The sequence below is a fragment of the Vulpes lagopus genome, chromosome 7 (genome assembly GCF_018345385.1).
Source record: "Vulpes lagopus strain Blue_001 chromosome 7, ASM1834538v1, whole genome shotgun sequence".
NCBI classification, from domain to species: domain Eukaryota; kingdom Metazoa; phylum Chordata; class Mammalia; order Carnivora; family Canidae; genus Vulpes; species Vulpes lagopus.
Genome location: NC_054830.1, coordinates 56131656 through 56150925, shown reverse-complemented (window position 1 = coordinate 56150925; position 19270 = coordinate 56131656). Strand labels below are relative to the sequence as shown.

Here is a 19270-nt window from a genome sequence, read left to right as displayed (position 1 = left end):
AATCCAGTAGATTAACTGGAGACGGAGGGAGCCGTTCAGACTCTTTTGTAGGTAGGTGATTTATCGTATGATATGAAGTATTATGCTCATCCATTAAACAGTGAGGAACACTGTACAGGACACTGAAAATCAGATATAAAAAGAATGCCAACTAATGCAGCATTCCTTCCACATGCATATATCTTGGGAAGAAAATACCAAAGAGATAAAAGGAAGATTAAACGCACTGCACACTTCAATTTGAAAATGACTACAGTTGTTCTGCTTTCTCACGCAGTACTCCCCCTCTAAACAAGCTTTACTATTTTTTGAACAGACTGTCTGTTTTAATCATAAGAAGGTTAAAGAATGAAGATAAAGGGAAAGCAAACTTTATTCAACATAAAGGAGCAACTGCTGACCTTCCCTCAGCATTGCACCAGACACCAGCCTCTCCTCGCATCCCATACTCCCTGAAGAAAGCACCCTCCCCTTGTCACTTAGGCCTCCTCATGCAAACCAGGCATGGTGTTACCTTCACAGCCCCACTGTTGGCTTCAATGTAGATCACATCTCCAGCTTCTACTCGCTCTTTCTGCAAACTTTCAAAAATGCTGGGGTCCAGCTTAAAAGAAAAAACAAACCCAAAAACATTTGACCCAGAGAACTGTAAAATACATATAATATTTATTTCCGACATACTGTAAAGTACCTTTCCACAAGAGACTTGAGGTAGCTAATGACTGTATGGAGAAAGTGTATTTGTGTGGGAGTGGGTGGAGCAGGAGTGGGTGTATAGGTATGTGTGTGTGTCTGTGGATGTGTGTGTGTGTGGATGCAGGAGATGAATAGCTTTGGGGATGTGTCCTAGAGACAGCAGGAGAGTGAGTGCACCCAGGGTGAGTGTGAGGGGAGACCTACTATCCTCTTTCCTTTTACTCCTGAGGTCGCAAACTGGCAAATATGGCTCTGACTGCTTTTAGGTGAGGTCCACGCGCTGTCCGTGAGACCACAGGCCCTAATAACCCCTTTTGAGATTCCTCTCTGCTTCAATTCTTCTCCACTCCTCCTCAGGTAGGGGTAGAACTTCCTGCATGTGAGGCACCCAATGGAACCTGCTTGCTCTTCGTGGTTGAAAGTTGGTGGTCCTATGATTTTGGACAAGGCTCTCTGAGCCTCTGTTTCCTCATCTGTACAACAGCACCCAAGTGTAAATATCCAGAAGGAAACACAAACCAGGCCTTTTGATTCAAATCCTTATCTGCTCTCTGGGGCCTGCCTGCCTATACCTTCAGGAAAGGAGAGGAGCATGTTTTGGGGACCGTTTCTTTTCCCCTGTTTAAATTCAGCTACCCTTGATGTTCAGTATTCAAGGACAGCCATCTTTGGTCAGGAGTCAAGATTTAAACATAAGTTTCTCTCCATAAAACTTCATGGAGAGCTATTTCCCTTAGTTAACTTTATATTTTATAATGTGAAAAAAAACGGGCTTTGTCTCAAACAAAATTAAAGAGTAAAAACTAAGAACTCCGTGAAAGAAGCCAGACACACAAAACCACATGCTGTATGACTCCATTTACATGAAATGTTCCGAAAAGACAAATATATAGAAACAGAAAGTGGATTAGTGGTTGCCAGAGGGTGTGGGTTGGAATGGGCACTACTGTCAATGGGCATGAGGTTTCTTTTGGGGTGATGAAAAATGTTCTAAAATTGGACAGTGGTGCTAGCCATACCATTCCGTAAACAGATTAAAATTCCTTCCTAAAATGGGTGAATTTTATTTAAAATTAAATTTCAATAAAGCTGTTAGAGACAGTAACCACAGGAATAAACCCAGAGCTCTGTGTCACTGGCAGGGTAGGGTCTGGCAGCCTCCCAGAGCACAAGGAACAGTGTTTGGTAAGCCCCTGATGCAGGGCCTAGAACAAGGAAGGCACCCAATAATGATGGCAAGTATGATATTCTCTTCATAAATCAGTATCTACACCAAGTATCTGAGCTCCATTTGTCCAAATATCTTGTGTGTGTGTGTGTGTGTGTGTGTGTGTGTGTGTGTGTATATATATATATATACTCAAAGTAGCTAGAAGTACTCATTTGGGAAGGAAAAAAAATTCATCTTCTCCCTTATGTTATTTTCTTGAAGAAACTGCAAAGCAGCCTGATGGAGAGCTGAAATGTAAATGTAAACTGCATGCCTTACTTCAGCTAACTTACACTGGGGAGTATTCTTTTTTTTTTTTTTTTTTTGGCCTCAAGCATTTTAATATTGGTTAATTTCCCAAATGAATTGACTGAAGATGTAATTACTGGAAAGGTGGCAGATCCTACCAAGAAATCTAATTAATACAGAATGGGAAAAATGAAGGGGAGGTTTAAAAGAGATATTTGCAGAGGCAAGCTCCTGAGATGGAAACCCTGGTAGGAAAAAGAAAAATGACCCTCTGAAGAAGTGACATTTTTATGATCTCCATAAAGCAGTGACCAAGAAACCACCTTACAGGATCAAAGAACCATAAAATCATGGAGGAGAGCAAAGATGGAGAAATTATATAGTCAATCTACCAGAGTTCACAGATGGGGAAACGGTGGCCCAGAGAGCTCAACTGACTCCCAAAGATCACACAGCAAGTGGGAGGGTGAACAGCATAATGCCTGGGACTCAGAGAATCCTGTCTGCCACTTAACCAGCTGTGTGATCCTAGGATAAGCTCCTGATGAAACCTCAGTTCCTTTATCTGTTACATGAGGGAAATTACACAAATGGCACACATACATGTGGAAAGCTATAAATGATAACAAATGAAATATTTAAGTATTTGCCCAGGCCTAGCACATCCAATAAATTAAGAGCTATGATGCTATTATAATTATTACATTGTTTATTATAAATAATAAAGCAAAGCCTACAATCCCAATTGCCCCATTTCTCTAACTGAAGGCTCTCACAATAACACAATAGCTATCACTTCTTAGGTAACTAGGAGCTACCCCCAATGCTACAACTTTTATATCCTTCCAAGAACTCTATAGATAGAGATAGGCAATCATTATCCCTATTTAACAGATAAAGAAACTACTGCTCTGAGATTAAGTCACTTGCCAAAGGCCACCTGTCAGCCACGGAGCCTGGTCTCTCTTTCAGACTTTGCCTGACTCCAAACCATACTCTTCCCCCAGGCACCCTGGCTACCCCACATCCTTAGGGTTGACAGGACAAGAATCTGAGGAGGGTATCAAGGGCTTCCCACACTGCCACCATAAAGCCTTAGCCAGAGCAGAATCAACTATCAACCTATAGTGAAGCCACTATAGGTTTCTAGGCCCTGACACATAAAAGAACTGCAGTCAGGAGTCTGTATTCGGCCCTTTGGGATGTCCATCCATCATCTGTTATACAACTCTTACCAGATTACTCCATGCTGCTTCTTTCTGTGAGCATGAACACTCATATCTGAAAAACTAATCCACTTCAGAGACAAGTCCAGGACCTTTGACACATGGTCATAATATGGGATACAGGATGGCAAAAGGTAGATAGGACTAACCACACAACTCACATTTTAACATACAGTTTCCTGGGAGTCAATGAGAAAAGGAAGAGCTACCTTTATTGGGTCTTCTTGTGTACTTACACCCTATTCTAGGTACTGCTTAATACACATACCATCCTCAGATGGCCCTGTGATGTATCATCACCCAAAGCACACAGAGAAAAATGAGACACAGAGAGGTTATACCACTTGCCCAAGGCCACACAGTGCTGAGAGATTCTGAGGAAAGAGAAAAGGTACTCACTTTCAACTGTTTGGTTCCTTTGGCTGTTTTAAGTCCTATGATCACATGGCTAATGGTTTTGCCATACCCTCCCATGGGGTTCTCTGTCTCACATGGAGTCAGCTCTGTGACTTCACCTTCATAAACCTCCTTGGTCTCCTTTATCCGCAACCCTGAAAGAGATAGCAGGTGATAAAAAAAAAAAAAAGAGAGAGAGAGAGAGCAGGTGAGCCCTGGTGAGAAGCAGAATTCTCTCTCACATATTACCATATTCTTACTCCTTGATAGCCTTTTTAGCCACAAAATTTCCATGTCACAAAGAATGACAAGTCATTTACTAATGTACATTCAAGGTTATCACTCTGGGTAAAAAAGTATTACACACATAAATGTAACCTGGAAGAAGTATTCAGAATGTGGAAAAACAATTTTATTTCAACTTTTCAAAGGGACTTTCTAGGTTCAAATCTAGAACTAAATAGACAAGCTATAATTCCCAAAATTGTTTCTGACATATGCTATACCTCCAAGGGGGTGAAATTTAACTTTATAGTCTCTGAACCCAAACCATTCTACTCCACTGGAGCAGCAACTACATATGCCCTCATTTCCTGCATTTTTGACTCTCAAAAAATGTTTTAAATCGATGGAATAACTCCCTATATCCCTTGTGACACCATCAGACCTAAGCTAGGTATAATTAAAGGTCCATGGCAACAGTGAGTGATACCTGACCTGCCGGTGTTCTGGACCTCTGGCTATCAGTGCACACCCGATGAAGAAATACCCAGTGGTCATTCAGTACTTGCAGTGGGTTGTTCATAAATTTTCCAAGGCCACAACAATTTCCAAAGCAATCCCCCAATAATAAAGCACAATTTTCAGATCAGAATATTATAAGTGAAGGCAAATATCTCTCCTCATTCTAAACATCAACCGCATTAGCTGTTCAATAAATGTTGTCAGACAAACTAAGAATTTTTGGCAAATTAATTTTTAGAACATGATCTCAGTGCCTTTTTATGCAGTGCTTTTGCTGCCTAAAGTACTTTCCTCCTTTTGGCTTCACTAAATACCTATGATTATGTTTTTTTTTTTCCCTGTGTGTATATGTGTGTATAGTCATAAATATACATATATATTATGCTTTAATAACACATTAAAATAATAAAAAGAAAACTGGGTTTGTCTAACAAAGCAATGATAATTTCTAGTAAGTAAAGGTTTTCTTGCAACAGGAAAACAGAGGCATACCACTGAACACAGCTCTTCTGAAAACACATGCACCCACACAAGCTCTCCCAAATTCCCAAAGCCTGGGTTAAGAGACACAAATGCTTTTCTCCAAAAAGTCTACCTCAACAAGAAAATCATTTCCAGTCACTGTACCTGCCATCAGTCCAGAGGTAAGGAGAGAAACATTCTTAGGTCATCCTAGCTGAAGATGTGTACAAGTCCCTACACTTAGGAAAGTGCAGGCCACACCAGGAGGAACAAACTATAAACCTGTAACTGCGGCGGCCTCTTCACCAGTATAAGCAGCCTCCCACCCAATCTACAGAGGGCATGCATATAACCACCTCATCTGATCCAGCACTGGAGTTGCAAGGACAAGAGGAGAAGCCAGTACATCCCAACCTAGCCCTGCAAAACAGCCAAAGTGAGTACTCTTTATGTCATTTTACAGAGGAGGAGTCAGCTCCAAGAGGTGGAGCAAAGGGTCCTTTCCTCTTTCATGGTAGACCCCAGATTAGAATCCAAGTCTTCTGGCTCTGACACCAGCTTCTTCCCACCACACCATACCACACCACACCACAGGGCCCTAGCTCGCTGACAAGCCTTTCCCACACTTGGCTCTGTTCTAGTCTCTAATTTATGTTTTGCCCAAAGGAAAAAACAGAAATGTAAGGGAAACCTGTAAGTTAAAAAGATATAAGACATGTATCAACCAAGCTATCATGCAGACCCTTATTTGTATCCTAATTCAAATAATAATTCAAAAAAAATTTTAAAAAGAAAAAATACACTAACATGAAACAACTGGAAATTTGAACACTAATTAGATATTTGATGGTATCAAGGAGTATATTGTTTGCTTTTTTCTAGGCATGATAGCAGTACAGTGGGGTTTTCTTTAAGTCCTTATTTTGCAGAGATACATACTGAAATATTCAGGGATAAAAAAGTAGGTCTGCAATTAACTTCAAAGGATCTGGGAGGGGAATGACGGGGGCTACAGATCAATCAAGATTAACGATGAAAAACAAAAAAAGGATAAAGAAAAAAATGCAATGAAATACTATTCTACAACCTCTAGGATCACTACAGTTAAAAGCTGACCATATCAAGAGTTGGTAAGGACACAGAACAGCAGGAAGGTTTGCACTGCTAGTGGGGGTATATAATTGGTACAAATACTTTACAAACAACATGATATTGTCTCCTAAAGTTGAACATGTGAATATCCTGTATTCCTGTAGTTGAGCTCCTAGGTATATACCCACTAGGTGTGGGTGTGCTACATGCACCAATAATGATGAAATCTCACAAACATAACTGTGGAAAAGAAGCCAAGCACGGAAGAATATATACTTACATACTGCCTGATTGCATATATGAGGTTCAGAAACAGGTATAACTACTATAATGTTAGAAGCAAGACAGTCATTAATTTGGGGAAGGAAGGAAGGATAGAGATTGGGGATGGACATGAAGGGTACTTTGGGGTATTGGGAATACTCTCCTGACTGGGTGCGCTGACTGCACAGGTTTTCAGTTTATGATAATTCACTGAGCTATATACACTTATGTTCCATGTGCTTCTTTTATTATGTGCACACAAAATTACCAAGTCACTTTAAAAAGAAAAATTTAAGTAAATAATAGTGAGACCTGGCAAAAGAGGGACACTGATGGCTTACGTTTAGGAAACAATATTCTAAACCTTAACTGAAGTCTACGTCGTGGTTCTCCTTTAGCATCTCCTTTAGCATCATGACAGGCATTTACAATTCTTCAGGCCCTGGTTGGACTCAAACCATCTGCCTCTGAATCTCAGGGGTTGGGACTGCCATCATCATTAGCTTAAAGCTACCCCCTGAAATCCCAAAGTGCAACCACAGCTGAGAACAACTCATTTAAGAAGGAATGAAGAACTCCGTCCTACTCACAATGTAGAGCCATAAACTACCTCTGATGACAGGTAGCCCAGATAGGGTTTGGGTGTCCTCACCATCAAGCCACCTCTGTTCTGATATGGAAATAGCCCAATGGCATAAAGAAACACTGCCAATGGTGTCAGACACTTTCAATCACTTACCACTTTTAAACGTGGTCATTATCTTATCACTGGGTCAGTTGCCTTCTTTCCCCAGAAACCCAACCAGGACAAAGACTCTCAGATACTGAAGTTAAGGAGTTCTACTCTACCTTTATTCAATCTGATAGCCTACAAATGGAAGTTTTGGAATGGCCCCAAAAGAGAGGTTGTGTTTCATTTTTGCCTTTCCAAATTCTTAGTTCCTAAACTTCAAGACAAAAACTTTCCAAACCTACACAAATGTATCAGAAGACTGTGACATACTTGGAAAATTCTGTACTTTTAAAATGAACTTCGATTTTTTTTTAATCAAAACTTTTATATCTCACAGGGATAAATTCCTTCCAATGGAATGCTCCCTCTATTTCCTGTTAATGACCATGACATGAAATTCCTTGAGCGGGGAAGAAAGGCATTCCCGTCTCTCAGTCTCTCACTAGTCCCCGTATTTGTTTAGAAGTCGCTCTGTGCTGACAAGCAGGCAGGGGATGTGGTTGACGGACAATGAAAGCGGCTGTTAGCCAGGGAAGGGGCTGAGCTGGCGCTATCTCTGGCAACGGTAACACAAATGACACAGGTTTCATCTGCTGGCTCAGGTTTCTAAATCCCTGACAGGGACCTTCATCACGTCAAGGAAACAGCACAGACTCCTTGCTTTTTATTTCTGGTCAGCTTACCGCTTCCTCCCCACCCCTCTGCCAACTTCACAGGAATTCAAAGGCAGAGGAAGATGGGCAGGGTTCCTTTTTGAAGATAGTCAATGGCCTGCCTTTTTATTCTGTGGCAGGATCAAGAAATTCTCTTTACCTCACTGCCATCAAAAGAACTGCACTGCCCTCTCCCCTCAAAAATGGCAAATCACAAAGCAGATGCCTAGGAAATTTACCTCTATTTTTTCCAACTTTAAAGCATTACCTTTATGCAACCTAAACACAAACGCTTATGTAAAAGTTTTGTCAGATTTTAGCAGTCAGAAAAATATTTTTTTAATAAATAAAAATACATTTTAGATGTATTCAGATATTTGAGCCAATTGTAATATCTTACAGTTTATCTCACTAATTAGTGAGTCAAATAAAATCTCTGGCGCATAATCATTAAGTTTTTTAAAGACTCAAATATCTTAAACCCTGAAGAGGGTCTTGCGAGCCATTTGCACTGTTATTCCAGGTACGATTCAAAAGTCAAAAGACTGCAAAACACATAAGAACACCGGCAGCTGAACCTCACAATGCTACTAGAAAAGCAACACCTAAAGTAGGTTCTATTTAGATAAAGCTTAAAAGGCAAAATTCTGCCATACTGCTGTACCTGCTCTGAAGCACATAAGTCATGGCCACACAGCTCTTGCGCTCTGTGGATGGGTGTGGGAGAGGGGAGGGGCTGTAGCCGGCCAGGGCATGGTGACAGCTGCGGTGCTAGCCCTACTCTGTACTTGGAGCTGAGCGGTGACTACAGAAGTATGTACCTCATCATTAACTGTTAAACTACAGGATGCTGTACCTACTTTTCTATATGTAGATTTTATTTCAGTTTAAAACAGCCACCAAAATAACCCAGTGTTTCCAGTAACAAAGATTTCCAGTAAGAAGTATTTTGCAGGGGATAGCTCTGCGGATGGGTGTGGGAGAGGGGAGGGGCTGTAGCCGGCCAGGGCATGGTGACAGCTGCGGTGCTAGCCCTGCTCTGTACTTGGAGCTGAGCGGTGACTACAGAAGTATGTACCTCATCATTAACTGTTAAACTACAGGATGCTGTACCTACTTTTCTATATGTAGATTTTATTTCAGTTTAAAACAGCCACCAAAATAACCCAGTGTTTCCAGTAACAAAGATTTCCAGTAAGAAGTATTTTGCAGGGGATCCCTGGGTGGCTCAGTGGTTTGGCGCCTGCCTTTGGCCCAGGGCGCGATCCTGGAGTCCCGGAATCAAGTCCCATGTCAGGCTCCCGGCATGGAGCCTGCTTCTCCCTCTGCCTGTGTCTCTGCCTCTCTCTCTCTCTCTCTCTCTCTCTCTCTATGTCTATCATAAATAAATAAATCTTAAAAAAAAAAAAAGAAATATTTTGCAGTTTAAAGAAAGGCCCTATCTATATAATATAAAGCTTAGCCTACACACATGGCTCACAATCCCTCTGGCTTAGAACAAGAGTCCCACGCTCCAGTGCCTGCAGGACCCAGTGCAGACAAGCACTTGATGGGGCACATCAAGCAGCCCAGCAGGTCCCCCCAAGAGCTGCGGCACACTGCATGGCAAGCCCGCTCTGCAGAACAGCGCTGCTCACCTCCAACCTGGCTGTTGCTGGTGGAAATGAAAGCTTCTCTCCAGAAGCCAGAAAGAAGTATCTTAAAAGGATATTTCCCAATTTCTAAACACTGGCAACTGATTCAAAATTTTAAAAACCCTGTGTAAACCAAAGTTTATCTATCACCAGATGCAGACTGAGGGCTACCTTTCTTTAGCCAAGGTCTTCCTTCTACCTGCTTTAAAGTAGGTACTCCCTTCTCTCATTCAGAAGTGCATTCCTGAACTGGGGCTGCAGTGGCCACTCTATCCACAGTAGATATTTAAAACACCCAGTCTGCTCCTCTCCATTCTTTCCCATCTGTCAGAATGCCCACCTCTTTCTTGCAGCCCCATATCTAATCCTTCAAGCAGTTCCATCAGCCCTACGACCCAACTATACCCAGAATCTGGACAGTTCTTAACACTTCTGCCTTCACCACGCTGGCCCAAGCCAACATTTCCTGCTCAGACTCCTCACAGTCTCCCTGCTGTCCTCTCACTCTCCTTACCTTCCACCTTCCATCCCCAGCCAGAGGGATTCTTGGGCAACTGAAACTACTCTCCAATTGCTTCTCCTCACTTTCAGCGAAAAATGCAAAGCCCTAATCATAGCCTGAGGCCCTACATGATAAAGCCCTGACCTAGACTTTAGCAGTCTTAAGGCAAGGATCCCTGACCTAGACTTTAGCAGTCTTAAGGCAAGGATTCCGGGCTAGACAAATGCACTCTTTCTTAAACTTTCCTCATTTCCTCCAAGTTTTCTAGGAAATTTCCTTAAGAATATTTACCTTGTTTTGACAACTAAAGGGCCTAGAAAACCATACAGGTACTCTGAAAAGTGATCATAACCCATGACTCCACAACTGTATCCTAGAGATAGACTCCCACATGTGCAGACACACATTACATAGTTTTTAATATCTTAAAAGGAATAAGCTATTTATACCTGTAGACGTGAGGGAAGCTGGGATTTTCCCAGAGCAAGGCAACAAAAATTGGGCAAGGAGACTGGCCCAGACGTCCTGGCTGACAAGAGATAAGTATCTGAGAAAGGCCATTTTCTTTTCATAGCAGATCTTCAGAGCATAGGCTCTAGAATCAGACAGACATAGGTTCAGACTGTAGCCCTGCTACTTACTAGATAGGTTACTGTAGGCAAGTCATTTAACTTCCTGAGACTGTGTTTCATCAGATGCAAAAAGAAGTCAGAGAACTTTCTCTTAGGGAAACTAAAGGTTGTAATCAATATTGGGTGGGAAGGGGCAGGGAGGGAAGCTGGCATATAACAACTACTTGATATGGTAGCTCCAAGCCCCATGAGAATGGCACCATAAGCCTCAAATCTCTGCCAATGCTCACATGGTTTCCTCACTCCCTGAAAGACCACAATTCTTCTGGCTCGATATCCAGGACCAGGGGCATTCCCGCATCATGACACACAAAGCTTTTGGCTTAAGTCCAAACCTTTTCAGTGGACCGTCATCTCTAAAAACATAATAAAGCTGCCAGGAAAATCTGCTTTAAAAAAAAAAAAAAAACCTCACTTCACAGCCACATTTATTTTGTCAAGTGAGAAAACCCCAGCCCCATAGCTAGGGACCATATTTGCCGACTGTTAAAGCACTTCAATTAGAAAAGCTGGGTTCTTGTTTGGCTTGCAAAGATAACACTAATGGTGCCAAAAGAAAAACGGTAGTACAACAAATATAAGTCATAAAGGCATTTGCACAACCAAACAGCTTCAGCGCTCTGGGCAAGTGAGAACCAACTCTTGCCACAGAAGTGATACTCACCAATGGCCCTGCGGAAGTTCTCCATCAGCACCTCTGTCTTCTTGATCTCCGTGGAGTAAACTTCACTCCCCACCATTGGGCAGAAAGGGACCTTACTACCCAGCTCCTGAGCGATAGCCAGAGCTAGGGCTGTCTACAGAAAACAGTGGAAATCACTTGTTTTACATTCTTGAAAATGCAGTAATTCAGAAACAGATGCTATTTAAAAATACATGAACCAGGAATAACTGAAAATCTAGTCCTTTTATTTGTAACATCATTTGGCATGCTTCATATAGTAGATGCTGAATGACTTTTGTGTACAGGCAATTTATAACCCAAATGGCATCTTTAATCATCCCTTTATAATTACAACAGCTGTCACTTACTGACACTTACCAGTGTGGGCCCGACTGTAAGTGCTTCATGTGACCCTCCACTCCCCCTAGGAGGTAGACTCTAAATTCTCCCCACTTTACAAATGAGGAAACTGAGGCACAGGAGAGCTTAAATAACACGTCCTGGGAACAATAATCTCAAAAATGGCAGAGTGGGAACTTTAAGTCGGGTGGCAGAGCTTCAGAGATCATGTTCCCATTATAATCAGTAGTCTCCTAAAATACTTCCTTCACTATTAAAACAGGGCCCTGGGGATCCCTGGGTGGCTCATCGGTTTGGCGCCTGCCTTTGGCCCAGGGCAAGATCCTGGAGTCCCAGGATCGAGTCCCACGTCAGGCTCCCGGCATGGAGCCTGCTTCTCCCTCTGCCTGTGTCTCTGCCTCTCTATCATGAATGAATAAATAAATAAATCTTTAAAAAATTAAAAAAAAATAAAACAGGGCCCTGACCTAATTGCCCAGAACACTACTCCAAGGTGGTTTTTTACAGGCACAGGAGAACACCAACCTCCAGCCCTTCAAAAACCACTAATCAAAGAACGAATCACAGGACATTTGCTTTGTATTGAGTGGCCTGCCCACAGTGAGGAATGATGCAGGAGCTAGGTTCTAAAGCTATGAGCTGGTCCTAAGTTACAATTGAACATGCTCTCATAAACTACGAACTGATTTTTAGTAAGACAGCTATTGCTGGCAAATGCTAAACACAAGCAGATTTAAAAGCTGCATGGTCACATAACAAGTATAAAAAGCCAATGTGTTAGGGCTGGTACAGGACAGGGAAATGCCATGGTGTCTGAATACATACATCTTTGCTCAACTTTGAAACAAGAGCCTGAGTAAGGTCAGTTCCCAAGGCATATATATGGGCTAAGCAAGAAAGCAAGCTTGTTCTACACAAAGTGGATCTCTGAGACAGTCTTTTACAACCAGCCTAGTAAGGTTCCTCTTAGAAGGAACCTCTTCAGTGCCATTTTGGTGATGGTTTTAAGATGGTAGAATGTGTTAGAGAATCAGCATGAAGCATAGCACAAAAAGCACTGGTGGATGGGCAAAAACTGGGTTGCAGTCCTGGTTCTACAACTGATTTTCACTGTGACCCTGGGCATGTGGCAAATCTCTGGTGCCAGATTTCCCGACCTGTCAAATCAAAATCCTAGGTTAAATCACAAGTCCAACTTGGCGCCCACAGCCTGGTTCCATTTCGCCCTGCTGAGTCTTGTGTGTTTTTAAACTCAATTTATTGCCCATTTTTTAATGTTGGGAAATTTCACATAAAAATTCATGTATTTAGCTTCTTTTGAGGAACCAGAAGGTTTGGCCACAAAGGGCCCTCATTACCACTTGGTGGCGTCTGGTATGTACCTCTAGAACAGCTGCCACCTTCAGTGAGGGCACACCCCTCTGGCCACCACAGCCATCCCACACCCTCAGGCTTGTATCCAGGCACTTCTCTCATCCCCATGGCCTGTGTGAGTGGGCAGCTAAGTTTGTGACCTCAAGGCTGATGCCTCTAAAACGGTTATTGGTACTCTAAACAGGAAGGGAAAATCTCTGAAGCATGACAGGGTACAGTGTGAGGGGCAGACCCTAGCACCATGCCCACCTTTTTAAGATTTTATTTATTTATTCATGAGAAAGAGAGAGAGAGAGATGCAGAGACACAGGCAGAGGGAGAAGCAGGCTCTATGCCGGGAGCCCGATGAGGGACTCGATCCTGGGAATCCAGGACCACACCCCAAGCAAAAGGCAGACACTCAACCACTGAGCCACCCAGGCGTCCCCATGTCCACCTTTTTTTTTTTTTTTTTAAGATTTTATTCATTTATGCATGAGAGACACAGAGAGAGATAGAGACACAGAGGCACAGGCAGAGGGAGAAGCAGGCTCCACGCAGGGAGCCCGCCATGGGACTTGATCCCAGGTCCCCAGGGTCCCACCCTGGGCCAAAGGCTGCGCTAAACCGCTGAGCCACTGGGGCTGCCCCCATGTCCACCTTCTATCCAAACCCACCACCTACTCAGCCATTCCTTTCTCACCCAGCTATCTCCACAGGCCCTGACTCCACACATTCAGCTGTGAACTTCAAAGACAGAAACTATATATATGGTTCAATGGCACACCCCCACCTCTACCTAAGACAGAAGAGATGATCAATATCCCTCCAATAAAATATGATAATTATTTGGTTAAGAAATGCTTCAGGTGTGCCTAGTTTCTTCCATTTAAAGGCTCCCAGGAGGCAGGTATACAGTATAGCTAATACACCCATATTTGTTACACAGTTCTAAATTGCTTGTATGAGGGGATCCCTGGGTGGCTCAGTGGTTTGGAGTCTGCCTTTGGCCCAGGGCGGGATCCTGGAGTCCGGGGGCTGAGTCCCACATCGGGCTCCCTGCATGGAGCCTGCTTCTCCCTCTGCCTGTATCTCTGCCTCTCTCTCTCTCTGTGTCTCTCATGAATGAATGGATGGAATCTTTAAAAAATAAAATAAAAATAAATTGCTTGTATGAGGTCTCTGAATCCTCCCAACTAGCATATGAACTTGATGATCTAGTATTTGATGCTGTATTTGATAATTGTATTTGATAGACTTAGAAAATGAAACACACAAGTTACTAACTCACCCAAGGTCAATTACCAAGCAGCAAAGCATGCAACCCCCAACCCCCAAGACATTATTTCTTTGTGAGCAGCCTCCATGTAAGCGGCAAGTGGCACACAAAAAAGAGGTTGCAAAGAAAAGACTGAAGAAATCTATTTTCAATCTCATCTGAACATCTCCTTTCTCTAAAGGCTAAATATAAAACCCCATTATTAATAGAGTGAGATCCTCAAGAGTGGATTAGCCATATGAACCACATGTTTGCATCTCTAAAATAAGCACCATATTCCTGCCTGCCACTTAGTCAAGTCACGTAAACCATAGATCCCGTCAGCACACCATAAAGCAGGAGAGTTACCACAAGCCTTCATACACATGGAAACGGACTGAACAAACCCATAGTGCTGAGAACTTCTATTTCCTAGGAGGAAAATGGTACAATATTACAAAAGGAATGAAGGGAGTACCTATGGCTCAGGCGGTTAAGCGTCTGACTCTTGATTTTGGCTCAGGTCATGATCTCAGGGGCACGAGACTGAGCCCCATGTCTGCTTGTCCTTCTCCCTCTGCTCCTTCCTGCGGCCTGCACTAGTACATGCATGTACATGCTTCTCTCTCTCAAAGAAAGAAGAAAAAGAAAGAAAAGGAAAGAAAGAAAGAAAGAAAGAAAGAAAGAAAGAAAGAAAGAAAGAAAGAAAGAAAGAAGAAAGAAAGAAAGAAAAACTACCATCACCTTTAGAGTCCAGAGGGTTTTGACAGATAGCAGGAACCTCAGCAAGGTACAGTGGTAAGAGAAAACTCCCTGAATAAAAAGGAGCCCCGAAGGGCCATGCATGAGTAGAAAAGGCGAGCCATAACCAAAAAAATCCTGAAATACAAGGTATAAACTTATCCATCCTGCCATGGCTCTGGGTAAGGAGAAAAGTCTCCACAGCATGCTCACAAACAACTTGAGGATTAGTCTTTATACTGAGGACTAGAAAACCCACTCCACAAAATTCATAGTAAGTGCCCTGGGCAGGAGGGCAGGAGGGCAGGAGGGCAGGAGGGCATTTCACAAGCACTTTCAAGAGAAGCCTCACAGAGTTGATGAGCCAAACACAAGTTCACAAGCAGACAGAATACAGAAAAAATGAAAATACTGAGTCATGAACAAGGAACAAGAGGCTACAAAAAATAGCCAGATTTTTTTTTTTTAAAGCCACATTTTGAAGGGAAAAAAACTGAACTTAAGTGGGGGATGTTCCTTCTTTACTAAAAGCAAAACCAAAAGCAAGCTAATTCACGTAGAATGACAGATGTAGAAAATCACCATTTTGCAACCACTAATGTATTTACTGAGAGAGCAATAACCATCAGGGAATGCTATACCATCAAGGTGAAAGGATACTCACAACATCTCAGCACGCCACTTACGATGAGTAATCAATTACAAAGGGAACCAGAGGGATCCCTGAGTGGCACAGCAGTTTGGCGCCTGCCTTTGGCCCAGGCGATCCTGGAGTCCTGGGATCGAATCCACGTCAGGCTCCCAGTGCATGGAGCCTGCTTCTCCCTCTGCCTATGTCTCTGCCTCTCTCTCTCTCTCTCTCTCTCTCTCTCTCTCTGTGACTATCATAAATAAAAAAATTTAAAAAAATAAAAAAATAAAAAAACCAAAGGGAACCAGGACCTTCAAAGCAGAGCTTGGCCTCTGGCCCATTGTGTTGGCCTCCTGCTGGGATGCAATGGGAGACAACATACCTGTGCAGGGTTCCACCAAGTGTTTATCATTTCCCACAGATAGAACAATCAGACAATTGTTGTAGGGCAGCTGTAGGATCTTCTTACAAACAACTGTCCTGGACTCTTCAAAAAAGTCAATGTCAAAAAAGAAAACAAAACCAAAAAAGGCTGGAGAGGGCAACTGTTTAGATAAAAAGAGACTAAAGACATAGCAATGACCGTAGTATGTGATCTTTGTATTCCGAATTTAACAATATAAAAAATGAAACAGTCTCAAACTGGAATGACTTGGAGAAATTTTAATATATACTAGACATCAGCTAATACTGTTAAGCAACATTAAATTTTCTTGGGTGGATGCTGGTACCTTGGTGTCCTTAGGAGAATGTCCTTGCACTGACTTTCAGATGGTTCGGAAATAGAGAAAATGCAAATGTCACAAAATATTTACAATAACTTATTTACAAGTGGGGTATAGAGGGGATCACCATACCATTCTTCCAACTCTTCTTAGGTTTCAAATTTTTCAAAATGAAAAAAAGAAAAATATTCTTGGGTTGGATTAAACAGCAGCTTAGTCATAGCCTATAAAACAAATAGACTGGAACAGAAGTCTAAAGAAATCACTCAGAATGCAGCAGAGCCGAAGAGAGAGAAAATATGAAAAAGAGGTTGAAAGACAATACAAAATGAGAAGCTCTGGCCCAGGGTTTCCCAATGTTGGCACTACTAATATTTTATACTGGATAATTCCTTCTTGTAAGGTCCGTGTGCTATAGGATGTCTGGCAGCACCCGTGGCCTCCACCCAACAAAATGCCAGTAGCAGTCCCTGCTCAAACAAATTGTGACAACCAAGAATGTCTCTAGATATAGCCAATGTCACTTGGGGGGCAAAAACTGCCCCAGGCTAAGAACCTCTGCAATTAAACATCATCTGACTGGAGTTCCAGAAGAGTATAAAGAGAATAAGGAAATGTAACATCTGAAGAGGTAAAATTGTAGTGATACATATCACAGTGAAGAGGTATCAAGAAACACATAGTGAAATAGCAAAAACATCCAGAAAGACAAAATTCTCAAAATTAGACTTTTCAAAAGGAACAGATATCAATAGAAATAGCACCAAGAGAAAACAGTTATCAACAGAATTATATATCAGACATAAATATCTTTCAAAACAAGAGCAACAAAATAAATGAAAACCTGAATTGACCACCAATAAACTTCTAGAAGCAACTTTTATTTTTTATTTTTTTAAGATTTTATTTATTTATTTATTCATGAGACACACACACAGAGAGAGGCAGAGGCAGAGACACAGGCAGAGGGAGAAGCAGGCTCCACGCAGGGAGCCCAATGTGGGAGGGACTCAATCCCAGGTCTCCAGGATCACACCCTGAGCTGAAGGCGGTGCTAAACTGCTGAGCCCCTCGGGCTGCCCTAGAAGCAACTTTTATATGATGTACTTTAGAAAGAAGAAAAATGGAAGGAGAGGGAAGGTAACAGTAAATACATTGGACAATCTGATGTTGCCTCCAGAGAGATAATTAAAGCTCACATTTATATGGCACTTTAAAAGTTCTTCATGAATACACCACATCATCCTCTGTTGTAAGACACTAACATAAAATATGCCATCAATTCAACTAAATGATTAAAAAATGGTAAGTCATTATCTTACAACTGACTGGTTTAAAAACTGTCTGAAATGAGGCATGTGCTACTTCAGAAAAGGTGAAAATGGGCAGCCCGGGTGGCTCAGCAGTTTAGCGCCACCTTCAGCCCAGGGCCTGATCCTGGAGACCCAGGATTGAGTCCCACGTCAGGCTCCCTGCATGGAGAGCTTGCTTCTCCCTCTGCCTGTGTCTCTGCCACCCCCACACCCCGTGTCTCTCATGAAAAAATAAAAATCTTTAAAAAAAAAAAGAAAAGGTGAAGATACTTCCATCAGGTACCCATGGTGGGGTCGACACCAAAGCTGAAATGTAAAGCCTATTTCTTTACACACACAATCCCAAGCTCTTACATTCCCATACCAAGTGGCCCTTCCGAGGACCTTGCAAGGCTCAGAATGGGGGCTCTGATCTATTTTGTGTACCTCAACAGTCCTCTCACAGATCCCAACAAGCCATACTGCCTCCTCTGCCTGAAAGCCCTTTTCTCCCCCAAAAACCAAACTCACCCCCAACTCTGCAGGGCAAATGTCAAGTCTCGACCCTTCCAGCTTTACCAGGCCTTGGCGCCACATCCGGCTCAAATCCCAGCTGCATTTAAGACCAGTCAGTACCTCAAAGCTTAGTGGCCCACTGAAGTATGTTGTGCTGTCATGGTTTCCTCTCTCTGCCCTGGAGAGACTGGAAGCCCCTTAAAGATAAAAACCACCTAATTCCTTCCTTCTTCCTTTCTTTCCCCATCTCTTACACAGCCAGAAGAGTGCTAGGTAAAGTTAGCCTTCAGGAAAATGGTCTCTGACTGATTTTCTTTCCCCCTCAAAAAAGATGTCATCCCCAAGATTTAATGAAGCCCTAGGCCAACAGAAATGTGTTTCCAAGGTAAAGGAGACTGGAAAGAGATAAAGGACAAATTCTAGACACAATGGAGACCCCTCCAAGGAGTTCATCCTCTCTTCTTTGGAGGTCAGCCAGGATAATTTGAATTTTAGGAGCATGGATTTTAGACACTCGATTGTTTTATTGCACATTAGTTTTTCAAACATACGTATAACCAATTTAGCTAAACAAAGACTAGTTAAGACACGAATTCAATTTGGCTTAAACATTAAGATCATTCTCTTGGGTAGATTTAAAAAATGAGAGAAAATGAGTACCTTGCCAGTTCCAGGAGGTCCTGCCAACAAGACAGCTCTTCCAGCCATTTTCTTGCTTTTGATTAATTCTACTATCACACCACATGCCTAGACACCACAATGGAAAGAAATAATAAATCAGTGTTAAAATGTTTCACATGGGGAAAAAGTCCAGTCTTTAGTCCAAACAACTCACATACTCATTTAGCCAGCATGAGTGCCTCTATGCTGCAGGCAGTGTTCTAGGTGCAGATGGGCAGTGGGTGACAAAAAGAAAGTCTTGTGGTCTGGTGGAAGGGGCACACACAAAAATACTGTAGAACTACTGTAAAGAAAAAAGGGTAATGATCTGGGGAAGCCTCTCTGAGGAAACTACATTTGGTATGTGAAGCTCTGGACAAGGGGAAGAAGTGTTGCAGACAAAGGAAACATCAAATTCAAACTGCAGGAATGAGCTTGGCAAATCCAAGGGACAAAAAGGTTGCAGTGACCAAAGCATAGACAAAAGGAGAATGGGAACATGAGCTTCAAGAGGCAGGCAGGGGCTAGGACTCAGAATAGTATTTTATTTAGTCCATAGTAAAGTTTGGATTTTAAT

The 19270-nt window shown here is 42.4% G+C and overlaps 1 protein-coding gene across 2 annotated transcripts in view; it reads right to left on the bottom strand.

Moving 5' to 3' along the window:
• The window catches only part of RUVBL1 (RuvB like AAA ATPase 1), a 46405-nt gene that overhangs the window by 17710 nt on the left and 9425 nt on the right, over window positions 1-19270 (bottom strand). The window contains exons 1-4 of one of the 2 annotated variants that reach the window (XM_041764041.1): window positions 18694-18794; window positions 11158-11290; window positions 3781-3932; window positions 515-604 (exon numbers count right to left, since the gene is read on the bottom strand). In XM_041764041.1, coding sequence (XP_041619975.1) covers window positions 515-604; window positions 3781-3932; window positions 11158-11290; window positions 18694-18741 — 423 coding nt within the window. In that variant the 5' untranslated portion in view covers window positions 18742-18794. Of the gene's footprint in view, window positions 1-514; window positions 605-3780; window positions 3933-11157; window positions 11291-18693; window positions 18795-19270 lie in introns of those variants that run through there. The other variant, XM_041764042.1, reaches the window with a different exon arrangement.